The following is a 16,097-nucleotide window of genomic DNA, read 5'->3' as shown; positions in this document are numbered from 1 at the left end:
CCCGACCGGAGGGGCTTTCGATGGAGTTCAACCATTTGAGGGCTAGGTAGTCGGTAACCACTTCGAACCGATACCCTTCCAAGTAGCACCTCATTTTCCTAATGGCCCATATAATGGCCAGACACTCTTTTTCCGTCGTCGTATAATTGCCCTCCGTGGCCGTGAGTCGACGGCTGGCGTACGCGATGACCCTCTCCTGGCCTTCGATATCTTGCGACAAGACTGCTCCTAGTCCCACGTCGCTAGCGTCAGTTTGCAACACAAACGTCTTGTCGAAGTCGGGACATCCTAACACGGGGGCGGTGGTTAACCTCCTTTTCACCTCCTCCAGCGCACTCTGTTGTTCGGGACCCCACGACCACTTCCGGCCTTTCTTTAACAGGGCCGTCATCGGTTGGACCACGGTTGCGAAGTTAGGGACGAACCGGCGATACCAAGATGCCATGCCTAGCCACTGCCGGAGCCCCTTGAGACAGGTAGGGGACTTAAGGTTGGTAACGGCCGTCACTTTCTCCGGGTCGGTTTGTACTCCTTCGGCGCTAATCACGTGGCCTAGGTAAACTAACCTCCTCCTGAAGAACGCGCACTTCTTTGGATTAACCTTCAGGTTCGCCCTCCGCAGACTACGGAAGACTTCGGCCAGGTTGGACAAATGTTGTTCCTCCGTGGCGCCTATAACGATGATATCGTCCAAATAGGCGAAGGCGAACGGCTCCATGTCCGCACCGATCACGCCATCCAAAGCGCGTTGGAAGGTTGCGCTGGCCGAGTGAAGCCCGAAGGGCATGACCTTCCACTGGAATAGGCCTCTGCCCGGAACGGTGAAGGCTGTGAATTGGCGGCTGTCCTTGGCCATGGGTATTTGCCAATAACCGTGCTTTAAGTCCAGCGTCGAAATGTATCGGGCTTGTCGTAGCTTCTCCAGAATGTGGTTGATCCTGGGGACGAGGTACGCGTCGGGTACTGAGTGAGCGTTCAATTGTCTATAATCCACACACATGCGCCATTCACCCGTCTTCTTTTTGACCAATAGTGCGCTATGCGGACTCCGCGACGGTTCGATGGCGTCTTCGCGGAGTATTTCGTCCACTTGGGTGTCGATCACGCTCTGCATTGCCGGATTCCTTGGGTAGTACCTTTGTTTCAAGGGTTTATCCTCTCGCATTATAATCCGATGCTCCGCCACGTGTGATACGCCTTGAAGCTCCTTGATAAGCGCCAACTCGCGAGTGATGAATTCCCGTCGGGTCTCAGATCATCCTCTTCCGCCGTTGGTTCTTCGCCCTCTGCTTCGTCGATTTCATCTGGAAAGTCCTCCAAGGCCCTTCCCGGTCCGTCGTGCCTCCCGGTCCCGTCTCCTCCGTCGTTCTTTAATTCTCCTGATGGGGCCATCTGACGCATGATCCGGTTGTGTGCGGTGGTGAGGATGAGGCGATAAAATCTCGTGACGTGCCGGGATGGACACCTCGATAGCTTGTCAGCCTTCCGGGAAAACTATGACCGGCGAAATATGGAGCCTGATTCTGGTCAACTTGGGTTTTCTTGGCTCCCGGCATAACCCTTTGTCGCCTCCTAGACGGTTCGGAGTGACGGCTCTCGAACTGTACTGCTCCTGTAGTAGAGTGAGTCGTTTCCACACCGATTCTGGAAACGATCCTGTGCTTACGAGTGTAGCGAACGCCTTATGCGCTTCTGCTACGGTGCCGTCGGCACTAAACCCGAACTCGAGTGCTAGAGCGGCTAACTCATCTTTACGCCGTGCATAAATCCATCGTACTCCTACGCCTGGATTTTCTATCGAATCGGCTTCCTCGTACTCGCCGTCGGACTCCTTCGTATTAGCCATGGTTTATTGTAATACGTGAAACTTCTTCCTTTTCCTTTGCTTTTCCTTTTCCTTTGCCTTTCCTTTTGCTCTCACAGTTGTAACACTCGGCAGGGGTGCGATCCGTCGGGATAAAGATCTTTATCTTAGTGGGTCTTTAGGCCACTTTGGTGTTGCTCTAGTTAGCCTCAATGTCCCTGTTCGGGCGCCACTTGTAAGGATGCTCTCTGGCCAGGATACAACTCTCAGTCGGATCCAGAGGTCCTTTTACAAGAAATTTGTAAAGTCACTGAGACATAGGGCTAGAGAGTACTGTTCGCGCGGCGAACGACGATTTTTGATCAATTATCCCGAAGTGTTCCAGGACCTTCGAGGGTACGATAACATCAGAACACCAAGTCCTTCCGGGACGGAAAATCCCACGGGCTGGACCTTCGGGCGAGGCCGCAGCCGGATTCTATCGTGGTTGGCCGAGATACGTGGTCCGAGGGGCCAAGAATTCCACGGGCTGGACCTTCGGGCGAGGCTGCAGCCGGATTCTATTGTGGTTGGCCGAGACGCGTGGTTCGAGGGGTCAAGAATCCCACGGGCTGGACCTTCGGGCGAGGCCGCAGCCGGATTCTATCGTGGTTGACCGGCTGGAAGCAAGTTTGATTAGTCGGAAGGATCTGCCTTTCCGTTAAGATGTGGGATTAATAGGGCCGGTGAGAGGATCTTCCGTCTCACAGTCGGAGTTAATAGGATACGAAGGGATCTGCCACTTCGCGGTAGGATACGAGGAGAGGATGCGTGAGAGGATCTTCCGTCTCGCCGCGGGGGTTAGTATGACACGAAGGGATCTGCCACTTCGCGGTAGGATATGAGGAGAGGATGCGTGAGAGGATCTTCCGTCTCGCCGCGGGGGTTAGTAGGACACGAAGGGATCTGCCACTTCGCGGTAGGATATGAGGAGAGGATGCGTGAGAGGATCTTACGTCTCGCCGCTGGGGCTAGTAGGGCACGAAGGGATCTGCCACTTCGCGGGGAAGGGTGATGAATTAGGAGAATGAGGGGATCTTCCCCCTCACTACGCGGGCAGGTTAGTGGGTGAAATTCAGTAGATCGGGATAACGTGTATGTATATGGTGCAAATAATTTACCGCTTCCAATTGGGTCATCAGTCGCTAACGGCCTGAATCACTCGGGGAACAAAGGGGTACGGGGTAAAAATAAAATGCATAACAATCCGGCTTGACGTTTCTTTTCGTACGAGTTCACTCAGTTTAATTCTTTGTTTTTAAATCGTCCCTGTGTTTCACTGCGCCGATTACACTGATTCACTAACCTTATTTCCTACCGACCGCGTTCTCTTTCACACGTGTTTTCTTTATTTACTTTGTCCGCGTGCGCGACCGATCGCTTCGAAGTCCAAGAGCCGAGAGCGTCCCGGAAACCGCCGTGTGACCCTCTCATCCTTTTGGACCTTTCTCTTTCTTTTGGAGGTTTGGTATTTTCTCTATTTTCCAGTATTTTTCTCTATGGTTGCCACCTCGGGCGGGTGGTCCGGAACCAAACTAGACCTATTTTGGTTTTATACCCAAAAATCCATAAGATCGCTTAACCATTACTAAATTATAATACTTAATTTTATATCTCTTACATACTAATGGTAATAATGTGACACTTAGATAACTACTGTTTAAATATATATTGTGGCGGCCTAGCCGTCAGGCGGGTTCGTCACAAATTGTCAAAAAAATAATTAAAGTAGGAAACATATTTTTGAGTAAACGAATTATTTAGAATCTCACCGAACTAATAAACGGTTGTGCCAGCGATTATGGAATCCAGAAATCATGGAAATATCTGCCAGCTATAGCACCTGGAGCACCAAGTTAAACTATAGCGTCATTTAGTGAAACAGATTCCCAAGGAGGAGAATTTGGTTAAAACGACTTTCCATGAGCAGCTGAAGCATTGTGCGACCAGAGTGTTGTTATTTGCTGAAATAGCTGATATTAAATTTAAATGCTTTATCCATTTTTTTGGTTTTCTTTTCCTCTAAAGTTGTCGAAACTTTATTTATCCTTTACAACCGTCAAATCATTTAACATCCTTATTTGGAAGAATTTTTAAAATATTGAGTTCAACTCAACTCGCAGTATCAAATCCGAACAGTGATTGTTTACTGTTTCCTATAACGTAATACGTATTCCTGGTTTGTTTTACAATTATCGGGACTTCAAATACCCTCGATACGTTTAGAAATTGAGACGAAACGTAGGTCGATTTAGTGAATATTGGTTGCCTGAACGTTGACCAGTTGCTGCCAATCTACCTGGATACATTTGGAGCGAAAATTTATGATCATCTTAATAAATTACCCGTCGGTTTTGAGTGAGAAGTAGTTTGGGTGCGTCTGCAACCACTATCAAAAGCGTATGACCGACCATTCAGGGTTACGGGGCTCATATCGCCATTAACAGTGACATTAAAGTTACATAAAACATTCTGAGTTAGGCAGAACCTACCGAGCACAATTAATTAAGGTTAACCTTTTCGACGTGTGTACAAATGTACACAAGCTTGAGTAATGAAGCAGCAGTACCCCAATTCTGGTAGCAATAGCGGCTCCGCTTACACCTCGAAAACTTAAAAGTAGTGTGTCCGAATGTAAGAGGCTTGCATAGCAAACTAACTAAATTGTGTTCTGATAGCCTTCTCTTGGCATCTCATATTGTTTACAGTTACCTGGTTAAAGCCGGAGGTCATCGGTTACATAATTGTTCCAGGTAGATAAACAATATAAAGGTATGAACGTCATATTATCATAACATCATATTCTGTACTGTTATATTATTGCCATCATATTTTTATAATAATTAATAGTCACTTTGTTTTACTTTTCCATGGGCAGATCTTTATTATTGAATTGTCCAATTGATAATGAATTTCAGTTAGCTATTTGCGGCTGCGCTGCCTGCAAACATTGGCAGCGGCCGTCATATATATCGAAGTATATGCTCGCAATTGTATTTGTGCTGGTAGCACTGAGAGCGCGAGGGAAGTTGTACATGCATGCCTTGTATGTGTCTGCACTCAGGCCATGGGAATATGCTGACACTAGCACTTCCCATAACTTGGGCTCTGAGGCACATTCATATTTCGGCTGGCCGCAAAAGTTTAGCGGCCGGCGCTTTTGTATTTGTTTAGGTACACTGTAATACAATGTTGGTGTCGGTACAGTGGGTACTCGCTACAATGATACATGCATACTACATCTCCCTCCTTTTGAAAAATAACGTAATTCTATGAAGTTATTTTCTTACTATATGTATATAAAATATAAATGAACATCTTGTTTTATAATAATATAAATATATATTTTTTTTTTTTGCTGTGTTATTTATTTAATTTATTATTGTTTTTTTTTTTCGAATCAGAAAGTATTATTTATTTTAGTATATATATTTTTTTTCTTTTTTTTTTTTAATTTTGTCTTATATTTCCATTAAATTATGGTTCTTAATTTATGTATGGCCATACGTGATATATTATAAGAGAATTAAAGTGATTATGAAATAAAAATTTTTAACCTATCCTTATGTACTGTTTGTTTTTTATTTTTGTTATTTGAAATTACTATGTTATCGTTTTCTTTTATACTTTCAACCTTATAAGGTCCAGTATATTTAAAGTCTAGCTTATGCCCTGTTTCATTTTTCAATAAAACTTGATCTCCTATTTTTAAATCCAAATCTAAGGTATTTTTGTCATATCTAATTTTTTGTTTCTTTTTATGAAATTCTAACATTAATCTAGCTCTCTTAAATGCTTGTTCTAGTCTAAACTTAGATTCTTTAGCGTAGTCATCTACATTATATAGAGGTTTTATTTTATCTATGCTATTAAATTGTTGAGGTAAATTTGAAGTTTTACCAAAAACTAACTCATATGGACAATAGTCATGTGCCATAGAGGGTCTTGTGTTGAAACAATATAAGAAGTATTGCAACCATACATCCCAATCGGTTTTATCAACTGAGATGTATGAGCGGATGAACTCATTAAATGTTCTGTGGCTTCGCTCCACGGTTCCTACAGTCTGGTGATGATGTGCTGTTGAAGTTATGTTTTTGATATTTAAGTTTTTGCATAAATCTTCAATTATCGAATTTTTGTATTCTGTTCCCATGTCCGTAATGAACGTCTTCATTGGACCGTACTTCAGAATAAAATCTTCGAATATAGCTTTTGCTACTGTTTTTGCACTTTTGTTCTGGATTGGTATGGCTACAAGGTACTTAGTTAAATCGCAAATTAGCGTTACTATGTATTCATTTCCTTGTTCAGATTTAGGTAGTGGACCGATCGTATCCACAATTACCCTGTCGAAAGCCGTTTGTGGCATTTCGGTGATATTTAATGGGGTCTTTGTATGTTTTGTTGTCTTTGCTTTTTGGCATTTAGGACATTTTCTTATATATTTTGTTATATCTTTGGTCATGTTTTTCCAATAATAATGCCTTTTTATTTTTGCTAATGTTCTAGCTATGCCTGTATGACCTCCTTGTATTGGATCATCATGGAATGTAAACAGTAATGCTTCTTTTTCTTTATCATTATTTGATAATTGGGTCACCGGCTTGAGTAGCGCTACTCTTAATGATTGTAATTTTTTATTGCCCATAATTTTAAAAGATTCCATTGAAATGGTTTCAAAGATCTTTTCGCTCGGTGCCACTTTGAGTTGGCTGATATTAAGTATACCGGCTTCTTTTTCAAGCCTTTGAAAGAACTGACCTAAGTCGAGAATTTCATTGGTGTACAAATCGCTAACATCAATTCTTGCTATAACCTTTTTTCCATGCTTTAGTAAGCAAAGTGAATCAGTTATTCGCAAGGTCACTACCTTTCGTACCTCGTCATTAACAATGACTTCGTATACGTTGGGCTGAGAAGCTTTATTTAGAATATGCCTAGGCAAATCTATTTTTTCTTTTTCTGTTCCTGCGCAGGAATTTTTCTGTTTACTTTGATTTCTGGTAGTGACTTTCAGAATTTTATTATTTGTCTGCGTCGGCTATTTGGTTGTCTTTTCCCTTAAGATATTCCACAGTAAAATCATATTCTTCCAAGTCTAATCTCATTCGTGTTAATTTCGAACTTGGATTTGTCATTGATATAGATAGGTTAATGGCCTATGGTCTGTTTTGACTGTGAAATGTTTTCCATAAATATATGGTCGAAAATGGTTTATTGCCCAGTGGATAGCTGCTAGCTCTTGTTCTGTTGTATTTTTATTACTTTCTCCTTTCGTAAAGGATCTTGATGCATATGCTACTGGTAGCTGAATGTTATTGTAATCTTGAGCAAGAACAGCTCCACATGCTTGTTTGCTTGCATCTGTTGTTATGCAAAATTCTTTATTAAAATCGGGATATTGCAATAATGTGGGTTTCATCAATTGGGTTTTTAGGTATTCGAATGCGTTTTGACATTTATCTGTCTATTCAAATTTAACATTCTTTTTACATAATCTAGTTATGTGACGTGAGTAATCGGAAAAATTTTTAATAAAACGTCTGTAGTAATTGCAAAATGCAACGAATCTTCTAGCGCTGTCTGCGTCCGTTGGGACTGGGTATTTTTCTATTACTTCGTATTTTTTACTATCTGGTAAAATACCTTTGTCAGTACACTTGTGTCCAAGAAAGGTCACTTCGTGTCTGAAAAATGTGCACTTCTCTGGGTGCAGTTTAAGATTGTTTTTTCTACAAAGATCAAAAACGTTTGTAAGATTTTTTAATCATGTGTTTTTCTGAACAACCGATGACAATTAGGTCATCCATATACAAGAATGCCTGAGAAGGTTCGATACCTGAAAATGCAATTGTCATCATTCTTTGGAAAGAATTTGGCGCTATTTTTAAACCATAAGGTAATCGTGTAAAACGATAGGAGCCATTGCTCGTGGAAAAGGACGTTATATTTCTAGACGTATCTTCGAGTTCTATTTGATGAAATCCTGACATTAGATCTAGACATGAGAAGTATTTAGCTCTACCTAATTGGTCAAGAATATCGTCTATTCTTGGTAGTGGAAATTTATCTGATAAAATTTTTTTGTTAATTTGGCGGTAATCAATTACTAAACGCCATCTTTTTGTATCGCAATTTGGTAATGATTTTTTCGGGACTATTAATAATGGACTGTTGTATTCTGAAACTGATGGTTCTATTATTTTATCTTTAATTAGTTTTTCTACTTGTGTTTCTACTTCTTCTTTTTGACTGTGGGGGATTCTGTAATTCTTTATGTATACTGGTTCATCATCTTTCATTCTTAGTTTTTGTTTATAGAAATTATTAGTTGATATCGGTTCGGTTTCTATTCCGAATATATCTGTGTATTTGGTGCATAATTCTTTAAGTATTTCTTTAAATTGAGACGGGAAATTTTTGTTAAGTTTTTCTAAGATTTCTTCTTTATTTGTATTTTTATTAGATTTAATTATATCGTAATTATCCAATGGTTCGACTTTAAGTGTATTTAATTGAAGAATTGCTGTTTTACTTGTTGTATTTAGAATTCGGACAAAGGTGTTTTTAGAATCTGAAATGGAATTTCCAATGAATACTCCATTTTGGATTTCTTGGTTTGGTATTACTATATACCTGGTTTCTGAATTTATAGTTATTTTTCGGACGACTTCAGATCTAGCTGGTAAAATTGTCGAATTATTTTCGAGTGTATGATTTATCGGAATATTAATCGGATTATAGAGGTTATCTGGTCTCAGTATGAGCCAATCGTTTTCTGGTTTTAAGTCTATTTGACAATTGTATTTTTTCATAAAATCTATGCCTATGATTCCATCACATGGAATAGGAAAATTTGATGTTACTAAATGAAAAGTATGTGGTATAGCATAGTTGCTTGAAAGAAGTTCTATTGATACTAATCCCTTTGAGTTGGTTGTTCCTTCACCAACACCTGATATTTGGGTAATATTTTTATAATCAACATTGTTAGACGAGTCCGAAATTTCTTTTATTAATGATATATCTGCACCTGTATCAACTAGTAATGTATATAATTTATTTGTGCATTCATTTTTGAGAGAAACGAAAGGATTGAAATTAAGATTGATAGTATGAACCGTATTCTTTACTGTGTTTTTTATCTTAAGGGTCTTTATTGGTTTTCCGACGTGGTTTGTACCTGTCGGACATTATTATTATTCTGTCCGTTGGTGTTCGTATTTGCGTTGTTGGTGTTTCCACCACGGTTGTTTCCTCTATAATAACCACGACCTCTATAATTGTTGTTGGTCTGATTATTATAGTTTTGGTTATAACCGTTATTTTGGTTATAGCCATTATATTGGTAATATCCGTTATTCTGATAATTACCTCGGTTATTGCCCCTACCGCGGTAATTATTTCTGAAGTTGTTACCGCGATAGTTGTTTCCTCTTTTTGTATACAGTATTGAATTTGCATTGCCTGTCATTTCAGTACTGCATTGTATGTACTTAGTGACGGCTTCATTCATAGTTGTGAAGTTGCCTGCCTCTAAAATTGTTTTTATGCGGCCATGCTCACAATTTTTAACCATTGTGGTAATGGCTTCTTTTGTGCTAAATTTGTCAGCGTGTTCGGCTGGTAGGCCTTTGTCAATGTACGAGGCTTCAAGGAGCTTTCGTAAGTTGTCTATTTCTGATGTAAATTTCTCAGCTGTTTTGCCTTTTTGGCTTGTTTTCGCCATTTTCGCTTTGACTACATCGGATGTTTCACCGACTATAGTGTCTTGCAATTTCTTTATTATACCCGTTACTCGTAGAGTAAAAGGGTATATTGTATTCGTGCAAAAGTATGTAACAGCTAGAAGGAAGCGTTTCCGACCCTATAAAGTATATATATTCTTGTTCAGGATCACTAGCCGAGTCGATCTAGCCATGTCCGTCTGTCCGTCTGTCCGTCTGTCCGTCTGTCTGTCCGTCTGTCTGTCCGTATGAACGCTGAGATCTCGGAAACTATAAAAGCTAGAAGATTGGCATTTTGCATGTAGATTTAAGAAGTTCCTACGCAGCGCAAGTTTGTTTCAAAATGGTGCCACGCCCCCTTTAACGCCCACAATCGCTTATATACGATTTTAAAAATTTAAATATTTCGGAAAAGTAAAAATGCAGTTTTATTGTGTTTATCAATACCTATCGAAATGTAGAAGAAATTTTTCAAATCGGACCATTCGTTAAAAAGTTATGCGTGATCAAAGTTTCTATCTCCATCTCCCTCGCACTCCCTTTACCTGAGTAACGGGTATCTGATAGTCGGGGCACCCGACTATAGCGTTCTCTCTTGTTATTGAATTTATTGTTGTTTCATTCTGTACTTTGTACAGTGTAGATCCTATTATTTTGGATTTAATGACATCTACAGCCAAATCTTCGAATGTGCCTTTAGTTAAGTTAACCAACTTCAAGGCTGTTATGAATCTTTGAAGATGTATCTTTTGCCCGTTAAATTCCGGGATTGCATTCGAGATATCTTTTATATATGCCCTTTGGGCTGCTGGATCTGCCATTATGTTTTCTTTTGTGTCTGGCACGCTTACATCTGATTCTATATATTCTTCTTCTTCTGCTTCTGTTACTGTTATAACTGCAGGAATTGTTAGATCATGTAGATCTTTTTCTTTTATTTCGATTCCTTCGCTCGAATCGGAATCTTCATTTTCTGTTACTTCTATGTCTTGATCTATTGTCAAAGGTGTATTTAAAATTGTCGGTATCGATATATTTAAATTATACCTATTTTTAACAGTTATTAGATTTGAACGTAATTTGATCAAAAATTTAGATAATTTTGACCAATTCGTTTTATTTATCGCTGCCCTATTTTCATGTACTAAAGTTCTTGCAGTATTGAAAGAATCTACAAGAATCTTTGCATGTTTATTAATAGTGTCTTTATGTATTGGCCTATTTTGGCTTATACATTTGTAAGACTTGTCAAATGTGTCCTTTAATTCTCGTATGTGGAGAGTTAATTGCTCCCATTCCATACTAAGGACTTATTTTTTTTTTGTATTAGTTGTGCATAATTTTTAGTACAATTATATGTCCTAGGACTGGGTGTATGTCTACTTCAGAAAATACTTTACAGTGTCTTACTGTAGACAGTACTATTGCTTTTTGCGTACCGCTGCAATGAAAAAGCGGGGAAAAAGCTAGGTCGTACCTATTCATATATTCGTCTTCAAAATCTGAAATTGATAGAGCCTCTCCTCTGTTTCTTAGTATGGCTAATACCCTATTCTCAAAATTTGGTTGATTGGATAGAGTAATTCTTATGCAATCTGTGGTATTCATTTTCTATGTTAATATATTTTATTTTTATTTTTATTTCAAAATTTCAATTCTCTTATTTTGGTATGTCATTGCATACATTTACAAATTTTTGACTTTAATTTTTATTTTGAACATATTTTTATAATAATTGTTTGTGCTTTATAAATTTAAATCTTATCCAGATCGTTGGCCTGGCTTCTATTTATAGCTCTTTTTGATACACACTTATTGTGGTACATATAGGCTTTATACAAAATGTATGCACTCATTATAAAAACAATTATTGATAATAATATGTTTGTTAAATCGGTATCAATAGTTTTTGATTCGATTTTATTAATTACATTAGCAGTGGAGTCCACTGTTTTAGTATCAATTAAACCCATTTTGGGTATTATTTCTGTAACGCTTTCAAAATCTGTTTTAGATATTGCGTTACTTTTCATAACAAAAAATGTTCATTCATATTTAAATATTTTCTTTTTATTTTGATATCTTTTAATTTTTCTTATGGCACGTATACTCGCAAGCTGTATTTTCGAAAGGCCCTTTACAATCTGCAGGGCACTTAGGTTTTCTAGCCTCCTTCATATCATTTTTATTTTTGTAGGCATCTAATTCCCTATACGTGTTCTCTAATTCTTTCTTAATTTCTACATTTTCATCCCAGGATACTGGGGTAGATTTTTCAGCATATAGCTGCCTATTTAATTCTTTTATTTTTAAATTCAGGAAGTTCTTCTGACCTCCTCTCCTTTTTCTCTTATTATTTTTTTTTGTCTTAGGCATTTATTTAATTATGTATTTAATTAATTAATTAAAATTAAAATAATAAAAAAAATTTAAGATGTGCACTCTTGGAAGCGCTGTCGGTTCAATTCTCCAGGGTCGCTGATGCTCCTTCGCTGGCGTAAGGGGCGGCCTACCCCTCACACTTGTTGTCTCAGCTGCTGATGTCCTGGGCCTATGGGCTCAGGCGGTACCGGTGCCGGTCATCGCACAGGTTTTTCCGCAGGTGCCTTCGCACCTTGGCGTTCCAGTCGCCCAGCGCAGTCGTCTTAGGGCACACTTTGTTTCTTCTTGGAAACTGCTTTGGAGGTGGAGGTGTTAATTTTCTTTTGTCGTCATTAATTTTCTTAATCACTGAGTGAGCTGGAGTTATTGGCTTTTTATTTACAAAACTTGAATTAAGAAAATCAAGATCTTTTGTAATTTTTTTGGGCTGTTGCCCAGGGCGGTGCTGGTTTGTTTTTATATAATAGCCACTTTTTTTTTTTTTATATTTTTTAGTTTGGTTTGCACGTCTCTACGTTTTGCCATAACTCCATCTCTACTCACTCAGCTTTATATTTCCAGTTGCAGTTGTTCCTTCCTAGGTCCTCCAGGACCAGTGTCACGGTCGCCATGTTATATTATTGCCATAATATTTTTATAATAATTAATAGTCACTTTGTTTTACTTTTCCATGGGCAGATCTTTATTATTGAATTGTCCAATTGATAATGAATTTCAGTTAGCTATTTGCGGCTGCGCTGCCTGCAAACATTGGCAGCGGCCGTCATATATATCGAAGTATATGCTCGCAATTGTATTTGTGCTGGTAGCACTGAGAGCGCGAGGGAAGTTGTACATGCATGCCTTGTATGTGTCTGCACTCAGGCCATGGGAATATGCTGACACTAGCACTTCCCATAACTTGGGCTCTGAGGCACATTCATATTTCGGCTGGCCGCAAAAGTTTAGCGGCCGGCGCTTTTGTATTTGTTTAGGTACACTGTAATACAATGTTGGTGTCGGTACAGTGGGTACTCGCTACAATGATACATGCATACTACAGTACCACTTAAACCGAAAGTTCTCTTCTTTTTAATCTTCTTCGTGTTAAGCAGGTTTATCTGCCACTAGAACCTAAAATTTATCTCGCACATGCTTATATCAACTTAGGACGTGATCGGAGATGTCTTCTTCACTGCGTTGCACACTTTTGACCAAAATTATAATACCCTCTGCAAGGGTATAAAAAATATAAATTAGCAACCCCTTTGCTAGAAAAAAAGTTGGTGAAGCCGAAAATAAAACCTCCTAAGTTTACGTGATGACATGATAGATGGTATCATGCGAAAAGAAGAATATAAGGTTGTGTGGTTATGTTTTTATGGGTGACAAAATTCAAAGTTGTAGATAATAACACTGAATTTAATCAATTGAAAACCTTTTCGGTAGCACTATACCCTTCCCTCTCTCAGACATTAAGATACCTGACACGCGCATAAGGACGAAATAAGCTTTATTCCAGGCAGATTAACACTTACTTTCACAAAATTGATCTTACTTGTTCCCCGGACTTTTTCCCATTCTTTCATATCTCGTGTCTGTCTTCTCGCAAATCGTGCCGTACGATACACGGCTGCGCCCCTCGGTCGTTTGGGCGATTGGTGGGCTGTGGTATTCCGCTAAAAAAAACCCTTACAAATGGTTTAAATTTGGGATGTAATATATTAACTGACTACTATAAAGTTCGATTTTGTTGTGAAATATTCGCGATGCGCGAAACTGTGATTTGTAAACTAACACCTGCTAACAACTTCAAATTGTGCCGCGGATTTCCAGAAAAATCTTGATTGCCATGAAGAAGCTTGGACATTTAGAGGCGATTTAGTTACTTTTTGTTGTTATGTTTTGTTTTAAATAAAATAAAAAGGTGATCTCTAAAAGATTTTAATGCCCCTTTAAAATGATCTTATGATTGCGTCAGAACAGGTTTCTGAACTGGAGACCCTACAATTTGTAAGGTATTTGGGTGGGACCTTTGGAGTAGGTATCCGAATTTTTCCTCCCTGTTATCGCAAGCGCCGTTAGTAGAGCTTTCGTTGTTGAGCGGTTGCGTCTGCCTGACTCCAAAATTATTCAGGAGTCAGGCACACGTGTTATACTACTTGTTGGTTCAGTATTCTTTATTTGTTCTCGCGTATTACTTACTGCATAGCCCAATTTGGGTGAACCAACCAAACAAAATTTGGTTATATTGTTTTTGAAACAATACTTTTAGGAAATGTTGTGGAACACACCTGATAAATATTTGTATTTAATTTATTTTTCAGGAACATGTTTCCGAATATCATAGATGCAAGTTGGGAGATTTATCCCCTCACGTGTTTGCTTTAGCTGAAGCAGCTTATACCAGCATTGTAGAAGACAACCTAAATCAGGTAAGTTAGCTTAAAAAGTTTTTTAAGCGCTTATTTTATTGTAAGTGTAATTATTAATATTAGATGTCTGAATTCCATTAAAAATATTGTTATAAGCCGAATTAACACAGAAATCATTCCAATACAAAATGCTGATGTATTGCTAAAATATCTTTTTTGATAATTTTTCTGTTATTTATCCAGATAATAAAGTTAAAATAAAATTTATCATATTTAATATCAAAAATATTATGAAGAAACACGTTCGCTTTTCACAGTAAAAGATCTTGCTTTTGTTTTGCGCTCGAATTTTAATTTTTATTTTAAACAATTCACCACCCTAAAAAGTCTTAAATGACTTTTTGTTCGCTAAATAAATAAAATAATTTTTAACATTTAAATCGGACACAAAACTATCTCGAACGGTCCATCTGAACTTTTAAAAGGCCCTTGCAAAAGGTTAAAACAAGGTCAACGACTTACTCTTCCATTATGGTCCAAGTTTCTTATGCATAATTATTAACTATTAGAATGTCGTTACAAAACCACTTATTTGGAAGCTGTTCAATCGGTAGAACTTAAATCAAAGCCGGATTTTATCGTGATTAGCCGGCTGGAAGCAAGTTTGATTAGATACGTCGGAAGGATTGGCCGTTCCGTAACGATGTAGGATTAGTGGGTTAAGCGAGAGGATCTTCCGTCTCACCGTGGGAGTTAGTGGGTCACGAAGGCTTCTGCCATTTCGTCGGGGGGATAAGTGGGACAGTGAGGGGATCTTCCGCCTCGTTGTGGGAGTTAGTGGGACCCGAGGGGTTCTGCCGCTTCGCTGTAGAGTATAAGGGGGGACACGCGAGAAGATTTTCGTCTCGTTGTGGGAGTTAGTTGGACTCGAGGGAAAAGGGTGCGTGTAGGTAAAAATAATAAACGTTAAAACCATCCTTTGTCGTTTTGTATATATATATTATATTTCACTTACTTTCGTTCACTGTAAACTTTCTTAGTGTTTCCGATTCATGAATATATTCTAGTTTCACGCGCCGATTAAACTTCTTGCTCACTAACCTTATTTTCCTACCGACCGCGTTCTTACTTCCCCGCGTGCTTAACTTGCCAAATATTCTCCGGGTCGTCAGCGTGCGCGACCATCTTCCCCGAGGTACCAGAGAAAGAGTCCCGGTCTATCCGGTCTTTCCCTTGCAAGATCGTGCTGTAAAGCTGCCAGCTCTAGGAGAACGCCCAATTCAAATTGATAATTTCACTCTAATCACTCTAATTCACATTATGTTAATGCCAAATCTAAAGTTGTTAAGCTGAGTAACGGGTATCTAATAGTCGAGGCACTCGACTATAGCGTTCTCTCTTGTTATACCCTTGCAGAGGGTATTATAATTTTGGTCAAAAGTGTACAACGCAGTGAAGGAGACATCTCCGACCCTATAAAGCATATAAATTCTTGATCAGGATCACCTCCTGAGTTGATATAGCCATGTCCGTCTGTCCGTCTGTCTTTTTCTACGCAAACTTGTCTCTCAGTTTTAAAGCTATCGAATTGAAACTTTGCACACACCCTTCTTTCCTTTGCACGCAGTATATATGTCGGAACTGCCGGGATCGGCCGACTATATCCTATAGCTGCCATATAACTGATTGATCGGAAATGCCATAACTTTGGTGTTTGTAAAGTTAGAAAGTTGGGATTTTCTATGGGTGTTAAGAATGCATCATATGAATAATTTTGGAGAATATAAT

The 16,097-nt window shown here is 39.0% G+C and overlaps 1 protein-coding gene across 2 annotated transcripts in view; it reads left to right on the top strand.

Moving 5' to 3' along the window:
• The window catches only part of LOC108041495 (unconventional myosin-VIIa), a 1,185,777-nt gene that overhangs the window by 226,564 nt on the left and 943,116 nt on the right, over positions 1 to 16,097 (top strand). For both annotated transcript variants that reach the window (XM_044459306.1, XM_044459307.1), the window contains exon 4: positions 14,262 to 14,369. In XM_044459306.1, coding sequence (XP_044315241.1) covers positions 14,262 to 14,369 — 108 coding nt within the window. The remainder of the gene's footprint in view (positions 1 to 14,261; positions 14,370 to 16,097) is intronic.

Source organism: Drosophila rhopaloa, unplaced genomic scaffold (assembly GCF_018152115.1).
Source record: "Drosophila rhopaloa isolate 14029-0021.01 unplaced genomic scaffold, ASM1815211v1 contig_190, whole genome shotgun sequence".
NCBI classification, from domain to species: Eukaryota; Metazoa; Arthropoda; class Insecta; order Diptera; family Drosophilidae; genus Drosophila; species Drosophila rhopaloa.
This window is presented reverse-complemented; position numbering and strand designations above follow the sequence as displayed.